Here is an 18,542-nt window from a genome sequence, read left to right on the forward strand (position 1 = left end):
CACACAAGGAAGGAAAATTTTGCTTCTTCAACAATGACGGCTGGAGCAACTTCTGCCATCACAGAGGGCGACAGAATGCATCTTCGGGGTAGGGGCACCCTTGTAGGAAAGCGTGTTAATCAACCTGTCTTCTCGGTTAGGGAGCCTGGTGAAGGCTAGCTGAAGCTAAACACAGGTCAATTACTCAAGTGACAAAGAGGTGGGAATTGCTGGGTCCCCGATCATCCTGCCAGAGGACGGGGGTCGGCTGTTTGGGAGCACGGCAGACGGGGCAGAGAACTCTGGCTGGAGTGGTCCCCCAAAGCGGTGGCAGGACAGAGCCCAGGGAGAAGGTGGTCAGGGACCCTGGGGGGGGGGGGGGGGTGGCGCAGGGCCGAGTGGCCGGGAGGACAAGGGTGAAGCTTACGTTTCAGTTTCCAGTCCCAGACATCAGTGGCCTCTGTTACCCATCAGCTGACAGAGCCTGGTTGGTGCTCGCACAGCCTGTGGCAGAACTTGGGGGAGACGCGTGAGGGGCAACGCACTTGCTCAGGCAGTGGCTAGAACGCAAAGATGATGGGGAGTCCAAAGCACACCCCCCACTGCTGGTCCTCAACTCATTTCCCCTGGGAAGCCTCAGAAATGGTGGCGAGGGCCTGGACGTCCATCCTGGGTGGGGGTGGAAGCTCCAGGTCTATGCTCTTCCTGAGTGGGCAGCTACAGGTGGCTCGCGGAAGGCCCACCCATCCGGGCAGCCAGTGGGTCCCCAGGAGCCACAGGTATCATGCCCAGGTCCTCAGCCGTGGGGTGATGGCTAGACGGGGGGGTTGCCCTAAAGGATGCCTGGGTGTCTCCAGCTGTCCTTCCACCTTGGCCCTTGGCCTATCGAGTCAAAGGCTAGTACCTGGGGACTCTGGTGTTTCTGTGTGAGGAGCAGGAAGTGAGCCTGCAGGGAGAGGGGTTCCCATCTGACTGCAGGGAGGAGATACAGCTGGGATAGGCTTTCCCGCTCCATGGGTGCAGGGAAGCAAATGGTTTGCTCCACGGCTGCTGAGAACACCACTCCTTCCAGCTCCAGGCCTGGTGTCTGTGGACCTGAGCAGAGGCTGGGTAGCCTGAGGTGGTGGGGACAGCAGCCCTGGGCCAGAGCACCCTGGAAAGGGGGTGGGGTGGGTCAAGCGCACCCACACCGGCCCTCCCTGAATGCAGGGAGCTGGAGGCCCACAACCTGGGGACTGTTTACATGTGTTCACGGTCTCCGGAGCTCAGCCACGAACACTTACAAGAGCCAGCAGGACCTGGCGGCTGCAGGACAGCAGGTGATGGTGGTGTGTCCGTGGGGGGAGACACTGGTGAAGCTGGCCGGCTGCCCGGGGCCTGGAATCCACAAAGCCGTGTAACATCTACTGGTCTCTGCCCAACTTCAACCCGGTGCTACAAAGTCCCCTCTAGTCAGGGTAATGAGTGCCCCTCACCACCATGAACCTCAACCTCCTCTCCTCCCGTGCCGGCCACTCTGCAGCCCCAGCAGCCTAGGAGCATGTCTGTGGCTGAATGTCAGGAAAAAATGCCACACAGATGGGATCTGAGTGAGAAAGGCACAATTTATTGGTCACACAGACTGACACACACGGGGACGTGGGGTGCGTACCCATTCTCCTGTACTCACGCTTCTGGATTCGGTTTCCTACACTAATTCTGTATGTCAAAAAAGCAACACAAGAAAAGACGCCACCAACCTACCCTCCCAGTAACCAAGGAAGCAGAGCCAAAAGCCACGGAGTTCGGGAGGAGATGGCTACGCTGTCCTGAGAGCTGGAACAGAGAGGATCACCCTCGCTTGGCAGCCAGGCAGGAGAGCTCGGCTTTGGGAACGACGGCAGAGACTTTTCTCTTAGCACAATGAGATAAGTGCTGGGGGGATTGGCTCAGCCCACCGCCTGGTGATAGCTGCCCACCTCGAGGAGGGCCTGGGCATCTCCAGCACAGGTGGAAGCCGGATGTCTCCACTGTAGAGTAGGAGCTGATTTTCCTTCCCTTTCCGACTGAAGAACTGAGATCCCTTCCCTCGGCGCCAGCTCTGCTGGACCCCCCAGGGCCTTAGCGAAAGCAGTGGGCATCACCGAAGCTAGACAAGGCCAGGTTTGTTGTACCCTAAATTAACCACTCACTCTTCAGCTCCCTAAAGGCCAAGCCCTGTCTCGCTCCAGGAAGGCACTGGCCTTAATTTTTAATGCTTTGTCCAAACCACTCAGAACACACTGTTTTGAACTGGGGGTCTGGGATGTGGTTTCGGTTGGCTGAAGAAGACACAACTTATGTTTGTAAAGCACTTAGCACAGTACCTAGCATGTGGTGAGTGCTCCATACATGTAGCCATTATTATTATTAATATTAATATTATTATTATTATTTTATATCTCCACCTGCAAATCAGCGCTTTAGTTCCTTTCTTCAAAATGATGACCGGAACAAGGCTCATGGGTCCCAAGTACCAAGATCAAGCTGGGGGCCCAAGTACACTTTCCCTTCCAACCTTAGCATTTGGTGCCAAGTTTCATAGCCAGAGCACTCTGTGACCACACAGAAGCTAGGCCCTCTCCTGAAAAATAGTAAGCCTTGCACAGGAAGCTAGGTAGGAGGAGTCAACAGGGGGTCCTGAGAGAGGGTCCAAGTGGCTTCACGCTGTTCCTCTGGGCTCCTGTCTCGCTGGCAGTTCACCAGGGGCTTTACTGTGGGACAAGAACAGAAGACTCTCAGTGCCAAAATCTCCACCAGGCCAGATCTAACTGAAGGTGCCCACGTCCTTACATAAGGTGGGCTAGATCAGGCTTCCTTTAACATGGTGCTACAAAGAGCCAACACACTGTTTTGTGTAATTGATTTCTAATATATGTGCACATGTTATATGCATATGTGATTATAGTATACGGAAGAAATAATATGTAATGTATAATATATAGTTAATATGTAAATTATAACATAGTAATAACATATAATAAAATGCAATCCTCCCTATAAACCTATGAGGCAGATTCCATTAATAGCCCCCTTTTACAGATGAGTAAACTGAGGCTCAGGGCACAGAGCCAGAAAGTGGGAGAGCTGGGATCCAAACCCAAGACAGTCTGGCTCCTGAGGTAGTTCTTAACCACTATTAGTTTTGCTCAAAAAAAAACCACAAAAAACAAAAAAAACCAAACAAACTATTTTATAGGAAGGAAGAGGACAGCGCATCTGAAGTCTCCAAAATACTGGGAAACATTTAAGTACTAACACTAATGATGGTGACCGTGAAATGTAAACGATCCGGGGTCTTTGTGTTTGTGGAGCCTGAGTTCCTGAAGGCCAGACACAGGAGGGCTCAGAGAGTTTGTCCCCAGCGCCTTATTTAGCCCTTTTAGTGTTGGAGCAGGGACGGGAGGTCTGGGTTCAAATTCTGAGATCTAAACAGGGGCCTGCTGTCTTATCACAGGCATGCACAGGCACCCCTGGGCACGCCCCCAGGCACAGGGGGGCCGGGGTGGGGCCGGGGACACCCCCCCCTCCCTGGGCACGCCCCCAGGCACGGCCGCGGTCTCGCGCGCATGCGTACACGCACCCTCACCGCGCACCTGCATGGCCGCCCGGCCGAGCGGCGCGTCCTCGGGCCGGTGCTTGCCGTGGTGGGGCAGCTCGGCGTTCTCGCGGTAGTCGCGGCCCTTGGAGTGCTGCAGGTGCAGGACGGCGGGGCTCTTGACCGGGAGGGGCGGCCGCTGCGCCGGCGCGGGTGGGGTCTGCTGGCTCAGTTCGGACCTGGAAGGCTTGATGGGCCTCTTGGCCGGCACCGGGGCTTGGGAGCTGGCGGGGGCCTTGGCCTTGCCCTGGCTCTTGTCCCCGCCCGCGGGCCGGCTCTCCGCGGAGGACGAGCAGGTGAAGGAGCGGAGCCGGGGCGTGGGGCTGAGGAAGGGCGCGGGCGCGGGCTTGCCTGTCCCCTTGGTGCCCTCCGCCTCCTGGGCTTTGGGGAGCAGGATGCTGGGCGACAAGATTCCCGGGTCCGGGCAGGGCGGCGGCTCCTTCCTCAGCATTTTGGGCGATTCCTGCTCTTTCCTGGGAAGCAGCTTAGGGAAAGAACTCACAGACCCATAAAGCGGGTTCTCAAACATCTCAGGCTTGGTCAGCTGCGGGTCCTCCTGAGGGGAAGGTTCTGCTGAGTTCTTGCCCATGTCGCAGAGCCTGAAGGGTGGCAGAGAGGAGACACAGAGAAGCACGTGTGAACAATGGCTGCTTAATTCCGACGGGGTTTTCTTTTGCGGGGATCAAAACGTTTGGAACCGGATGGAGGTGATGGTTCCCAACTTTGTGATTGTTCTGAATGCCCCCGAAATGTTCACTTTAGTATATGTGCTGCCGAAGCGAGCGCAACTGTTCATTTTCAAATGGTTAATTTGGGGGATGCCTGAGTGGCTCAGTCGGTTCAGCCTCCAACTCTTGGCTCAGGTCATGATTTTAAGGTTGGTGGGTTCCAGTCCACACTGGGTTCTGAGCTGGCAGCAAAGAGCCTGCCTGGGATTCCCTTTCTCCCTCTCTCCCTTTCCTTTTCCCTTTCCCCTGCTCGCGTGAGCTCTCTCTCTCTCAAAAATAAAACACAAAAAACAAATAAACAATAAAATGGTTAATCTGAGGGCAAGGAATGGGCTAAATGGGCGGTGGGTATTGAGGAGGGCACAGTCTTGAGCACTGGGTATTATATGTAAGTGATGAATCACTGAATTCCAGTCCTGCAGCCAGTATTACACTAAATGTTAGCTAGAACTTAAATAAAATTGAAAAAAAGAAAGAAAAAGAAGCATCCAGCAATGATTTTCCTGGAGTTTCATATAAAAGATTTCCTTCAATTTTGACTGCGATGAGAAAAAAAATTGATTATTTATTTTTTTAACGTTAAAATAAAATTTTTTAAATGTCTGTTTTTGAGAGAGAGAGAGTGCAAGTGGGGGAAGGGCAGAGAGAGGGAAACACAGAACCTGAAGCAGGCTCCAGGTTCCGAGCTGTCCAGCACAGAATGCAAAGGGGCCCAAACTCACGAGCCTGGGCGCCACCAAAATTGAGTATTTCTATTCTTTAAAAAAAAAATGTTAATTTTGTTATGGGCATTTCACTTCAATTAAACAAATCTAAAAATGAGAGGAGACGGTGCCGTGTTGCTCATCTGTTGATGATCTCACAGGTAAGCTCGCCTCTTGCCTTAGACCTTTTCACTGCTCACACTGGAGCACTAGGGAGCAAGGTGGGGGGGCTTCACTGAAGGTTTCATAGGAGAAAGGGAAGAAGGAGTTCACTTCTACGGCACCATCAATGTCAAAGGCACCTCTTCAGTCCTTATCAGAGAAGCCTGCCCTCCACACCCCCGCCCCTCACAGCAGCTAATGGACCTCCTTTCCTGGACTCCCCTCATAAGAACCCCACAGCCTCTATGTTGTCTCTAGCAAATTCTGTTCAGACCCTCAGAACAGAAGCCTGCGGGGGACCGCACCCCCTCAGCGACCTATCTGTGCTGCTCCAGGGCCCCAGCTCAAGGAGTTCCGTTTAACAGACAGCAGGGGCCCCCAATGTGTGGGATGCTGCCTCAGGCACAGGAGGGGGCCACGAACCAGACAAAAATCTGTGCTCAGGGGACCGATGCTCCCAATGAGCACAGCATTCTTCCCAACCACACAAGCCCTCTCTCCCTGGAGAGCTCCTGGTGAGTGTGGTTTCCTTCACTCAAAGAGGAAAAGAAAAATGGGTGGCCGTGCGGAAACTCAGAGGGAACCGGGAGAGACGTGGGCCAGCGCCGGGCAAGCGGACAGGCCCGTCTGACACTGGGCAGTGCAGATACTCCCGGTTGCAACTGCAAGGAGGTTAAGAGCTGCCTGTGTTGATGTGTTTCCTGAATTGTTGCTGCTTTGACTCGAGGTGATTTCCTGCTGAGTGAATTATAATCAGGAATGGGAACACGTTTTACTTTCTGGCCAACAGCACAGTCTCCCGGGGGGGGGGGGGGCGGGGAGGGGAGTGTTCTGGGTTCTGCTTTCTGCAAAAAGGGGAAGCTGTCGTGAACAAGCAGGTCCCTAGGAAACCAATGAAGTGTTGAGGCCGCGATGCCTCTTACTGATGGAATGTGCACTGAAACACTGTTCCAAAGTCGCGGAAAGGCCAAGGCTAATAGGCTCTTCAGGAAATAGGCATGGGCTCCAGGGACAGAGGCGAGATGTCACCCTCACATGGGTCCTCATGAGACAAGAGGCCACGGGTGTGGGGGAGGCGAGCCTCGGGGACATGCCAAAGGGGGCTTGACTGTTGACTTGGGGTTTTTGCTCATTACTCTTTGTAAAGACCTAGAAGCAGTTGCATAATCAGAATTGTTGGGCCTTGAACAAAGACTTTGAAAGCTGCCCCTCCACGTCAGGCCACCCTCTGTACCCCTGCTGGGTCCTCAAAGATCTTGGCTATGAATGGGTGCAGGGAGGAAGGTGCAGGAAGGTCCAAGCAGCATCGACCAGACGTTTCCGATAGAGTCAAGAAGCTGGAAAGAAAAATGCATGGCCTGATTCCTGGCAACTGAAATGACAGACAGGAGGATCAGGGGCAGGGCCGGGAAGAGAGCAGGGGGCAAGTTAAGACTTCCACCTGAGGGGGCTCTTGTCACTCCGAGAGAGGGGTCTGGTGGGGGCAGGCTGACTGGGGAAAACCACAAGAAATTCAAAAAGTCTTATTTCCCTGACCACAGGTTACAAGAAACCAAGTTCCAGAGGAGGCCATGGCTGTGGAATGAGTGAACCAATATCCAGGGGGCAAAGTAACCCCACTTGTCAGATTCCAGAATCTTCCTTTCTAAAGCGAAGCACTGAGCAGGGTCTGACACAGGCCCCCCTTCCTCACCACATGACTTCAGCCCAGAGATATGTCCCAGCTTGCCCAGGATTCAAGAGTTCCCTGAGACGTGGGTTCCCAGTGCTGAAATGGGGACAGTCTTGAGCAAACGGAAACGGCTGTTCGCTCCACCTGGGTGTGGGGTGGAGGTGGCAGGGAACAGAGGGTTCTGGTGACACCCCCCCCCCCCCCAGCCTTTCACTCAGGCTGAGCCGGGGGTCTGAGTAGTGGAGAGAGGGTTGCCGCCAGGCATGGGAGCTGCTGGCTTCTTGCCTAGAATCACCTCGGTTGTGCGAAGTGAGCTTAGAACCCCACCCTGGGGACCCCTTCCCTACAGATGTGCCCGTTCTGAAGCTGTCACCCGTGGAACCAAAGAGAATACGTCCCCACCCAGTTCCAGGCTGTGTGCTGTGTTCAAGTTGTTAAGTACAAAGATACACTGACTTTGGCAACTTAAAATCATTACACTTAAAGAATCAGGGCTGCCACAGAGGGACCTTAGCACCCATCAAACGGTGGCTTTTGTTTCCATTTCCCAGGGAGAAACCTCTTCCAAGGCTCTTACAGGGTGACCACAGTCCGAAAATATTATCAACAAACCCTGAAGACTAGGGCCACAGACAGGGTGAGGCTCAGAGGCCTCGCGACTGCTCCTGTCCTATCACATCCTCCTCCCCTCTGTGCATCTGTCCAATTTGTTTTTAGCAAAAATGCTTGAGAAGCAAACCTGTAAAGTACCCCTCAATCCAAAGGAGGCTCCTGCCAGACGAGGTGTGCTGAGTAAGAACGATGATGTGTGACCACGGTCCCTTCCCTGGCTCCTCATAAATGATGGAAGACACCATTGAGGAACAGAGGACCTCAGAGGGGAAGAGAGGTCCAGAAGCAGCCCCCTGAAGTCACTACCAAGACAGCAACCAAGGAAAGACGGTGCTCATGATATTTTGTACATCTCCAATCATCGTTAATCGGGATCTGCACTTTTAATTTCCCGATCATCCTGTGCTTACTGGAAAACTCGTAGGGCTCCCTCTCTGGCATTTCCATGAGGTGCTAAAGGATGGGTTCACGTGTGATGTGGCACAAGTGAGAAGTGGTTGGAGATTTGGCTGCCTGGCCTGAGCTCCTCCTGGCTCTGTCCTCCTGGCCGTTCTAGATGCAGGCCAGCTTTCTCTGGGCTCCTGGCCTTTCCCAAAGTTTTTTGGCCAAACTCCTTCTGCAGGCCGGCTGCCCTCCCACCCTTCAAAATCCATGCCCCCACCCCGCACCGCATAGCTACTGCTTTTTCTTACTGGCCTCAAAAGGAGAGATGGAAAAGTTGTGGATGGGAACAGGACCCTTGTGGCTGAAAAAGCAGGGGAACTCAGAAATCCCCACCTGTTCCTTGAGAGGTTGCATGAAGGCTCACTGGTGATAGAAACATATTTTCCAATAAATGTAGTTTTTACGGGAAGTTGTTTTTTGGGGCACTATCTTAAAAAATGTTCTATTTTTTTAAAGTCTTTCCAATTTATACCAATAGGGTAGGACATGGTGATTTCATAGGCATTTATTGAGTGCCTACTGTGTTCTAGGCCCTGAGGATGAGTCGATGACCAAAGTGGACACACAACCCTAGCTTCATGCAGCTTCTATTCTAGGGTCAGGTTTCCTGGTGATGAAAACCCAGGGAAGGGAGAGGACTTGATGAAGAGGACGCTCACCTTGACTCCTGTGTCCTGGGGCAGGGGCCCCGGGTTGTTGTGGAGGACGAAAACTTCTTCGGTGATATGGGTGCCTGGGATGGTGGTGTTGGGGGGCTCTCTCCCCTTCCAGGCCCCAGGGATGAGTCCTTTAGTGGCTGGTCATAGCTCCAGGCTGTGGGCTGCTGGTCAGGGGACAAGGACTGTTTCATGTGTCCGAAGGGCACCACCCCCATGTAGTTGGGGTTGATGATTTCCGTGATGCTGGAGCCACTGCATGGAGGGACCCTGGAGGGGAAAAACACCCAAAGTCACACCCCAGGGCTCCCTTCCCTTCTCCAGGTCAGCACCCCATGAGGCCAGCATCCTCTGATGTCCCTCGGGGAACCCAGGTCCTCCGCGATTCCTTCACTCTTTGGACAGTGGATTCGTTCATTCATTCATTCATTCATTCATTCATTCATTCATTCCTACAGCAAAATAGTTATGGAGTGCTTAGTAAGTACCAGGCCCTGGGCCAGAAGGTAATATGGGTGTGAACAGAGCAGCCAGTCTGTGTTCTCATAAAATCCACGTCTGACAGGCAAGAAAACAAAAACACAGTGACTAAGAAACACAGTGTTCACGTAGTGCTGAAGTCTGAGGGAAACAAAGGAGGCAGAGACAGACTAGCTGGAGGGCTGGGATGAACTGGGCACAGGGCGAGCAGAGAAGACCTATCTGAGGAGGCAGGTAAGGAAGGGAGGGGAGACGGGGTGGGAGGCCCTGGTAGGAGGGGCTTCATAGTCCTGAAGGGCTGTGAGCAAGTGGGGAGAATGGATAAGAGGCTGGCGAGGTCAGGCTGCGTGGGCGGGGGGGGGGGGCAGGGCTGTGGAGGGGGTGGTAAATGAACGGCTGGCTCCATCTGGAATGTGTCGGCTCGCACCACTGCGTGAGACATCAGAATGGGGACGGCCATGCAGGCATTTGGAATGATGGGCGGGAGGTCACAGAAGTCAAGGCCGGAACCTCGAATGTCAGGGGGAGTCAGCTCAACACTGTGGAGGGCTGAACACTGAACTGGCCGAGGTGACCCTGGGAGACACACACACCGTGCTGCCTCTCGGCGACAAGAGTGTCGTCCTTCCTTGTGAGAGTGCTCTTATGAGAACCAACTAGTAGAGAGCTGAGTATACAGGTGACGAGCAAGGCTCCCCAGCTCTCATCTGCTCAACCAGCCCCAGTCTATCTCTTCCCCATCCGTCAATGCCTATTTAAGAAGCATTAGTTCGGGGCGCCTGGGTGGCTCAGTCAGTTAAGCCTCCGACTTTGGCTCAGGTCATGATCTCATGGTTCCTGAGTTCGAGTCCCACGTCGGGATCTGTGCTGACAGCTTGAAGCCTGGAGCCTGTTGCAGATTCTGTGTCTCCCTCTCTCTGTGCCCCTCCCCCACGCAGGCTGTCTCTCTCTCTCTCTCTCTCTCTCTCCCTCAAGAATAAATAAACATTAAAAATTAAAAAAAAGAAGAAGGAGAAGCGTTAGTTCTAATACTAGCCAAATGGAAAAAGAATTTGTTGACCCTCACTGATCCTGATTCTGGAACCAAACAGACATCTGAGAGTTAGGATACATTCATTGATGGGATAACATTGGAAGAAAAAGATCGAAAGGGAACATTATATGGCTCTGAGGGTCAGAAGTTCCAAGTGGGCGAGGGACTGGCTGGGAGAGGGGAGACCTGGTGCATGGGTGGGGCAGGTGCGAGGACAAGGGCCGGAGGGACAGTGGTCTGGGGGCCCGAAGGAGGGGACTAAGCCGGGCTCTGCAGCGGCGTCTGGGATTTCGCGTTGGCTAACCGGCATGGCTTCGCCCCCTCAGCAGGCAAGCGGGCACAGGGACCATGATGACGCCGTCTGGCTTGATGCTAGGACTCAGGACCCCAGCAGTGAGCTGAGGCGGCCCTGCCAGTGGGGACTCCTGTCCCCTGGTCACGTAGACTTTAATGTCTGTGTGATTCCCAGTCCAGGCTCTGCCAAGAGCAACCTGTGTGCACTTTCCTCAGTGATTGTTTTCCCCTTAGCAACAGGATGGGTTTTTTGACCACAGAGCCGCTGCTGTCACGGGTCCCCAGGAGACGCGGGAACCATTCCCCACAGTCACCTCTGCAGTGGCTTCCCCCTGGACTGGGCATCTTGCTGCTAGGCCGGGAGTTCCCAAATCAGGGGCTCACCTACTTTGCCTTGATTTCTCTGGACTCTGACACACGCCAAGGGCTCGGCCAATGTCAGTGAAGTCCACTGCTCTCTGACACAGAAGCGTCTCCCAGGCCGTACACAGACAGGCACACCCACCTGCCCGGGGCTGGCAGCTGGACAACGCCTCTCCCTGGCCAGAGCTCTCATTCCCTCCTGGTCCCTGGTTTCCCTGTGCTCCACTCACCCTCCCCTGGGTCCTGGGTCTGCATAATAACATTAGTTGGTGGGGAAGCCCTGGCAACCCCCACCCCCCACCCCGCCCCGTTCTACCTGTTGGTGGCAGGTTCCCACTGCTTCATGGGGTCATGGCTGGTGAGGCTCTTCAGGGACTTGGGCCCGCTGGACTCATCTCTCTCAGTCTTCACAAAGTCTGCAGGGTGAAATACAGCAACCAGCACGTGAGGGCCAGAGCGCCCAGCACGGGCCAGGATGGTATAGAAGTTTCCATTGGCAGCCGACGCGGGACAGTCAACCGTGGCTGTCTGGGAGGTGGGCCGAGCAAGATTCTGAGGCCTCACATGAGTTCAGTGATCGAAGAAGGATGCGTGCCCCCACTCCACGGGGAGAAGAGTCCACACCCAGAGTTGTCTTGTCATGTGATGTGTCCAACTTATTGGTCTCACAAGGGGCAGGGAAACATTTCTTGGCAGATCCGAATGAAACAGACATTAACAAGGTGGCTCCGTAAGAGCATCCGAGACCAAAGCCAAGCTCGTCGAAAGGGGAACTGGGACGCCATCTTCCTTTCGGACTCTGGCTTGTGCTTGCACAGGAGGCAAGTCCCTCTCCCCCCAGCCTGTGGTTCTGCTGGAGAAAGGAGCTCCCACAGGGCGGAAGAGGGAGCCCCATCCACAGGAGATAGTACCCCCGGGGGCCCAGAGCCCTCCCAGAAGCAGGGAGTGCTGACCGTCTACACACGGTGAGTCCTGCTCTCATTATCCATGTGAGACTCGGGCCCCCGTGGTGTTTATGAATTCCACCTTAGCACCCTGTGAACCTGTACTCTCACCCTGGGCTAGGCGCCTGCTAGATATATGACCTTCAGCCAAACACTGAACCTCTCTGAGCCTCAGTTTCCCCATCTACCACACAAGGACGAAACCGGGCTGTCAGGGCTACTGCAAGGCATTAATGGGATGACATTCATAAGACCATCGTTTCCCACATTATCCAGCATCAAGTTAAAGTCCGACTCATTTTAGGCATTGTTGTTAGAGTGCTTTTGAGTAGGAATTAAAGGCAAAAGGAAGGAAAAACCACCTGATGTTTGTGTGGGAAGCAAGAAATGCTTGATGAACACATTTTGAGCAGCTCTGTATCCCTCAAATCATTTGTTATTTCAAGCAGAGAGGTTTTAATGTGATGGATACTACTGAGGACTCTACATGCTAGTTTCCAAGTTTAAAATTTTGGGGAAGGATTCTGAGAAAATTACAGATTTGAGTCTAGAAACGTCCTCGTGTTCCCGGCTATTAAGGTCTCTTGGCCGCGTTTCAATATTCCCCAGAGGAGCAGTGACAATTCTTATCTAGAGATGAGGCATCTACAATTCCCTAATGGGAATCAGCGGAGTCTCCTCTGGGGACAGACAGGAGAGGACTCCCCAAGGCTGGGACATCACGTGGGGTGAAGAAACGCTGCCAATGAGCATTTGTTCCCAAGCATGGCTGCACAGTGTCCTTTCTGAGAGCCACGAGAAACATGTCCTCCTGACGGCCAGCAGAAAGAAGCAAGTGTCGTTTTGCAGGACACAAAGAGTTGAGGTCAAGCTGGAAGAGGTGCTGGGGGACCCTGCCAAGGAACAGAGGAGAAGATGGGGCTGTTTTGGGCGGTGGGTGGGGCCTAGGTAGGGAAAAGCCAAGGAAATGTGCGCAGTATGAGGACGGGGCCGCTTTTTAGCGCACAGGGTGTGTGACAGCAATCTGGAAGGCCCAGAAGCCCTGGCCGGCACCATGAGGGCAGGGCGTAGCTACGTAGGTATGTATGTGTGAGCTGCAGCCTGGAAAGAACTATTCAGAATCAGGCAGGTTTATTGTCTAATCTTGGTCTTTCTGGTGGAGGTGCTAACTGGGAGTGACAAGGCCTAAAAGACTAACAGGAGACAAGAGCAGCAGAGCATCTGGAAAATTCACGAGCTTCCCATCCTTACAGATGGAAGGTGACTGGGGTCAGGGAACGAAGACGTGCGGCCGTGGGATGTTGCGGTTCTGTAGGGACATTCTTGAGTCAGTTAAGAATCGGGCCAGATGGTCTCTGACATCCCTTGTGATGCTGGATTTCTGTTCTGAGGCCACAGCAGAGAGAACACGCAATGGCTGAGGGGAGAGAAATGTCTTTCCTGTCCCTAAGCCAGCAGCACTGAAGAGTGAGCAGGGGAGGGCTCGTGCCCACTCACCATAGAGCTTTTCCCTTGTCTTGCCCTGGGACGTCTGCAGCTTAATCTCCCCCCGGAAGTGGCCTGTCATCTCTCCGTGGTGGGTGAGAGGCGTGTAGATGGGGAGCAGAGTTTCCGTGGCCTCTAACCGTAAAGCGATGCAGCCTTCGCCTGGGCAGGTGGGGAGAACAACAGTCATGTCAAGAGGCATTTCACGGGAGAAACACCATGCATTCAGCGTGGAGATTAACTCCACCGTCCAAAGATGATCCTTCGAAACAATGTCCAAGGTGGGGATTATCGAATAAAGCTTTTAGAACAACGCCTCAGCAATTTGGGAAAAACATTTCAAACCTTATAGTGGAATGAACTCCACGTGGATTAGTTGATGTAAAAAAAAAAAAAAAAAAAAGAATTAAATCCTAGAAAATCCAGCAGACAAGCAGACTTAACCACTAATCTGATTGCGGGAGCGAATGATAACTTCCTAGGGCTTGAGGCAATGTAAGAAATGACAAAACAGACCGACAGGTAAGAAGATATAAAAGCTTAAAACTTCTGCACAAAGACAGAAAGGAAAATGTGAAAGAGACTGATGGCTTCGTGAACCCTACAAGGAACTCCTCAAAATCAAATCCCAGCAGGTAACTGGGCATATAACCCAACCAGGTATTTCACACAAAAATAATTGTAACTGGTTAATTTCAATAAATGGAAACTAGTTCAGTCTTCCCTGCCATCAAAAATGCAAATTAAGACAGCCCTAAGGGACTCTTACAGACAGGAAATTAGTACAAGATGGAAGGAAGCAAAAGAATCCCCAGAACCAGCAAGGATCTGGGGAAACCCGTACCCTTGGACATGGCGAGGTCAACACGGCAAGACTTTTTTTTACAGCAATCAGTTTGATAACGAGTGTCAAGAATCACCAATGTATTTGTGCCCTTTGACCCGGCACACGTGGGAACTTATCCTAAAGAGAGGATTCGAAAGAATAAAAATGTGGCTGAAGGAGGATCAAAAATGCTCACAAAGACATCCATCTCAGCATTATTGAGAACACGGCCAGGAATAATCAACAGCAAACCCATGGGATATCATTAAGCCATTAAATGCAGCCGTCGTGAAGGCCGTAAAGGAGGATGATCACGAAAACGTGTATCATCTGACATGTCTATCACTGGGGGAGAAAGAAAATTAAAAATGGCACCTCTGTGGTGGTTGTAAATATAGAAATCTATGTATGCCTATGTATGAGGATAGAAGTATGAGACCAAAATAAACATGGTTCCCGTTGTGGGGAATGAGACTGTGGGCTGGCTTTTTTTTTCCCGTTATTATTACGATATGCTGTTTGTGTGAATACCAAGAGGCAGAAACAAAGGAAGAAGACAGTATTTGAACAAGAAAACGGAACCATCCTTCCTGTGCTCCTGTGTGCTACCACCAAAACTTCAAACATTCTGACTCCACATGGATCCGTTCTCTTTGCCTCGACATGATGGATAGGGGTTCCCCCATCCAGGGCCGGTACAATCCTCAGGCTCTGGCCACCCCTGCCTGGCTCTGGGACCCTCTGTCCAGTGCTGTGCTAGGAGGGGGTGAAGGGCAGGATTCTGGAGCTGGGTTGCCGGGGTTCAAGTCCAAGGTCACACGGTAGCCTGTCAAAGTCACTCAGTGGCCAAGGACAAGTAACCTTGGACAGGTCACTTCATTTCCTCACCTCTGCAGCTAAGGTAGCCATTGTACCTACGTTCCAGGGCTTTTGGCGAGCCTGGACAGTAGGCCACCAACACATAGACACCCTTGTGTCTTCGGCCTCTTTGTTTCCTGACTTCCCCTGATTAGCATTTAAACACCTTCAAATTCCTTCCATTGAAAACTGAACACCCTCCTGGGACCAGGATTCATCTTTGTCTACCTCTTGCAAGGAGCTGCTTGATCTGGCTCCTGCCTCCAGCCTCGCTCTGGCCACCTGCCCCTCTTATCCCTGTGTTCTAACCACAATGAGTGTATGGAGTTCGAACCTGACGTTGGGCTGGAGCCACGCACTGGCTGAAGAAAATGTCATAGAAGATGACGTCCCTCTAGTTGGTGTCTGCCCAGTATGGGCACTGACCAACGCCAGACAGACATGGGCTCAAATTTGGGCTCAGCCAGTTTCTACCTGTGACTTAGGCAAGTCCCTTAAGCTCTCTGAGCCTCAGTTTACTCACCTACTGATTGACAGAATAGTACGTGCTTTATAAGGTCTTGTCAGGATTAAATGATCCCTGCAAAGCACCTGCCACAGACTCTTGATGCAGGAAAGACTCCATAAACGACAGGAGCTGTGGCTACTGGCTATTCCTCCCAGAAGCCCGACAAGGCAGGAAGGGTGAGTTACCAGTAACTGTCCCTCCGGCAGCCCTGGGAGGAGGAGAGGGGGGACAGGAGAGCAGGATGGGGAGCGGGAGGTGGGCTTTCTGGAACGGAGATGCCAGTGCCTCCCTTACATGAGAGGCCACTGGCTAACAGCAGGTGCAGCAACCTTTCCAGGGACCCTTACCATACGATTCGTCGCTGTCAGAGGACTTAATGCTAATCAGGATGTGCTGGTCCAGCAGGTACTCGGGGTCAGAGATAATGGGCTTCAGCTGCACAGAGAAGGGGACAGGGTTAGAGCTGACTCCCAGGGGACATGATCATCGTGGTGGGAGTGACGGCAGAGCGCAGGGAGCTTCTGTCAGGGTGCCCTGGTGGGATTATAGAGTGTACAGAGAGGGTGCTGTCAGGTGACAGGGATGGGTGGAGGGTCAGGGGGCCCCTTAGGTGCTGTGGGGGCAGCGGGTGAAGCTGGAGAGTGAGGAGGGGGCTGGGAGCCAACTAGATAAAGAGGGGGAATGCCAGGACCAGACAGGCATTCCAGAGAGTTCCATCAGGCTTCAGGATGCCTCAGCAAGGAGGCGGGTGGGATGGAGACCCTGAGGGAGGCGGCAGTGAGGTGGAGAGGAGGGACAGAGGCAGGAGGAAGAGCAGGTCTTGGTAGCAGTGGGGATGGAGGGCCAGGGTACCCTGGAGTCCCCTGAACCAGATGGGGGTACATGTGTTATATGGACGGGGACGCTGGCATCTTTCACAACTTGACCGAAGGAGGAGATGGGCCATTTGGTTGCCGCGTGGGGCAGCCGGGAGGGGAGGAACAGAAGGGTCGGGTGGGTGGCTGAGGCAGGATGTCACCTTGGAGACCTAAGCCACAGGGATTCAGGTACCTGAAAACAGCCCCAGTATGAGGACTTTTGACAGCTATGCCCTTGTGGAGGACCCCGATCAGAAGTGCTCCCCAATTAGGAGACTCTGTGATGTGGCCCAAGAACGGGTTCCAATCAACAGCCCCCCAAAACTGCCCATGTCCCACTCAAGCCTTAGGAGAGGATGGGTCCTTCCGCCTGTTTAAGGCCATCTTGTAAAGCTCACCTTGGGTGTCACCTCTGAGGGAATCTTCCAGGAGAGCCCCTGGGACTCTTGCCGCATACAACAGATCTGCCTGGCCTGAACTCCCCTCTGCATACCCTTTTCTCATTATGTGACAGAAAACCCCACAAGGTCCTACTCCGCCGCGCACCCAGCGTGAACACCCAGACGTGGCCACCGTCAACTCAACGTCACAAAAGCTTTTCTGGGTCCCAGGTAGAACACCAATTTTTTTTTTTTTTTTCTATAAGAAAGAGGAACGTGTTGCCAATACGGTCGGTCTATGTGTTTTCAATTCCACCCTCTGGTATCACGGGGCCATGGACACATCAAGCTCTTTCTGAACCCGGTGTTCAGGTAGGAGCAATGAACTCCTCTCTGCCCCTTCACTTGATCCCCCAAGCTGGGCTGAGCAGGTGAAAGGCCACTGCAGGAGGATCAGGACCTCGGGGCCTGGGGCCTGTCATTGCAGCTGTGTGGCTGTGTGACTGTGAACCAGCCTCTCTGGGATCTGCCTCAGTTTCCTTCTTTGTAAAGTCACATGGTCAGACAAATCCATCTCTGGATCTCTTCCGTGATCCATTAAGGAATGCTGGGGCCACAGGGGCTGGCGAATGCCAAGTTCTCCCCGGCTACATCCTGTTCTTGACTTACCTTTGGAAGGGTCTCGCCAAACTTCACCACCAACTCCCCCTCGCTTCCTTCTTCATTTTCTCCCTCCTGACTCTTGACAAAACCTGACAGAGGACAAGAAGGCTGGTTTTCAAACAACAAACAAGAGCCAGACAGAGAAGACTCCTAGGGTCGCCCCACCCAGACCGAGGAAGATATTCTCCCTCTTTCTTTTTTTTAAAAAAAAATTTTTTTAACGTTTGTTTATTTTTGAGACAGAGAGAGACAGAGCATGAACGGGGGAGGGTCAGAGAGAGGGAGACACAGAATCGGAAGCAGGCTCCAGGCTCTGAGCTGTCAGCACAGAGCCCGACGCGGGGCTCGAACTCACGGACCGTGAGATCGTGACCTGAGCTGAAGTCAGACGCTTAACCGACTGAGCCACCCAGGTGCCCCATATTCTCCCTCTTTCATCTGTAGGGGCCATAGCACTGCTTCGGAGTCAGGCTTGTGGGGGATTCTGTTTTGATGCAGGGGATGGTCATTTGCCAACACGGTTGGATTATTTTTAGGAAAAACTCAGAGACTTCCCTCCTTTTCAGCTCCTTTTTTTGCAACAAACCAGGCAACAAAGAAATCATCACATCACAGGCAAGGAGATTAGGAAACATGACAGCTTGTCCCACGCCACTCAAGATAGCAGCCTTTCGAAATGCTAATTTAAGCTTCCTAATATGCTGTTTCCATAGAAATGTATGCAAATGTCTCGATAGTTTATTAAAAACACCCGCACAAAAATCCTCATCATTTTTGGAGGTGCCTTGCCCCTGCTTGGTGACTCGGGACCTGGAAACTTCGCGGAGAAGGCAGGTCTGTCGGCAAGACTGAGCCCGGGCTGAGTGGGAGAAGGAAGGGAGGGGAGTGGGGCAACTCCTCTTCTGGATTTCTGGAAGCAGCCGTCATCCTGTCCCAAAATGCCTCCTTCGATGGAGTTGATTCTGCCCCCCTCCCCCCACTCCAGACCATCTCGGCGAGGGGAGCTAGAAACCACACAGATCTTGCCTCAAAACAGCTTTAGACAATATGCCTAGAAATGTCACCCGGAAATGGTGTTTGCTAAACACAGTTTGCGCTAACTGCTGCTGGCTGGGAGCAGGCCGTCCGTCTCTCGCTTGCTTGTGGATGCTCCAGAACACCTGAGAAAGATGCCCGTCGTGTACAAAGGAGCAGAGGACTCCGGAAGGAAGGACAGGTGGCTACCAGCAGCTGGTCAGGCCCGGCACTGGCCTCCATGAGCTCTGGACCTCCACCCAG

At 53.0% G+C, this 18,542-nt stretch overlaps 1 protein-coding gene and 1 long non-coding RNA gene across 4 annotated transcripts in view; one reads left to right on the top strand and one right to left on the bottom strand.

Moving 5' to 3' along the window:
• Nucleotides 1-1,563: 1,563 nt before the first annotated feature.
• The window catches only part of INPP5D (inositol polyphosphate-5-phosphatase D), a 122,574-nt gene continuing 105,595 nt past the window's right edge, over nucleotides 1,564-18,542 (bottom strand). For 2 of the 3 annotated variants that reach the window (XM_058700922.1, XM_058700907.1), the window contains 7 exons: nucleotides 17,271-17,353; nucleotides 15,712-15,799; nucleotides 13,185-13,334; nucleotides 11,060-11,159; nucleotides 8,577-8,843; nucleotides 3,581-4,194; nucleotides 1,564-2,711 (listed from right to left, as the gene is read on the bottom strand). In XM_058700922.1, coding sequence (XP_058556905.1) covers nucleotides 2,611-2,711; nucleotides 3,581-4,194; nucleotides 8,577-8,843; nucleotides 11,060-11,159; nucleotides 13,185-13,334; nucleotides 15,712-15,799; nucleotides 17,271-17,353 — 1,403 coding nt within the window. In that variant the 3' untranslated portion in view covers nucleotides 1,564-2,610. The remainder of the gene's footprint in view (nucleotides 2,712-3,580; nucleotides 4,195-8,576; nucleotides 8,844-11,059; nucleotides 11,160-13,184; nucleotides 13,335-15,711; nucleotides 15,800-17,270; nucleotides 17,354-18,542) is intronic. The other variant, XM_058700913.1, reaches the window with a different exon arrangement.
• On the top strand, nucleotides 6,692-8,326 carry LOC131495786 (uncharacterized). Its single transcript, XR_009254120.1, has 2 exons — nucleotides 6,692-6,943; nucleotides 7,413-8,326. It is a non-coding gene; the product is annotated as an uncharacterized LOC131495786 (long non-coding RNA).

Source organism: Neofelis nebulosa, chromosome 2, assembly GCF_028018385.1.
Source record: "Neofelis nebulosa isolate mNeoNeb1 chromosome 2, mNeoNeb1.pri, whole genome shotgun sequence".
Classification (NCBI taxonomy): domain Eukaryota; kingdom Metazoa; phylum Chordata; class Mammalia; order Carnivora; family Felidae; genus Neofelis; species Neofelis nebulosa.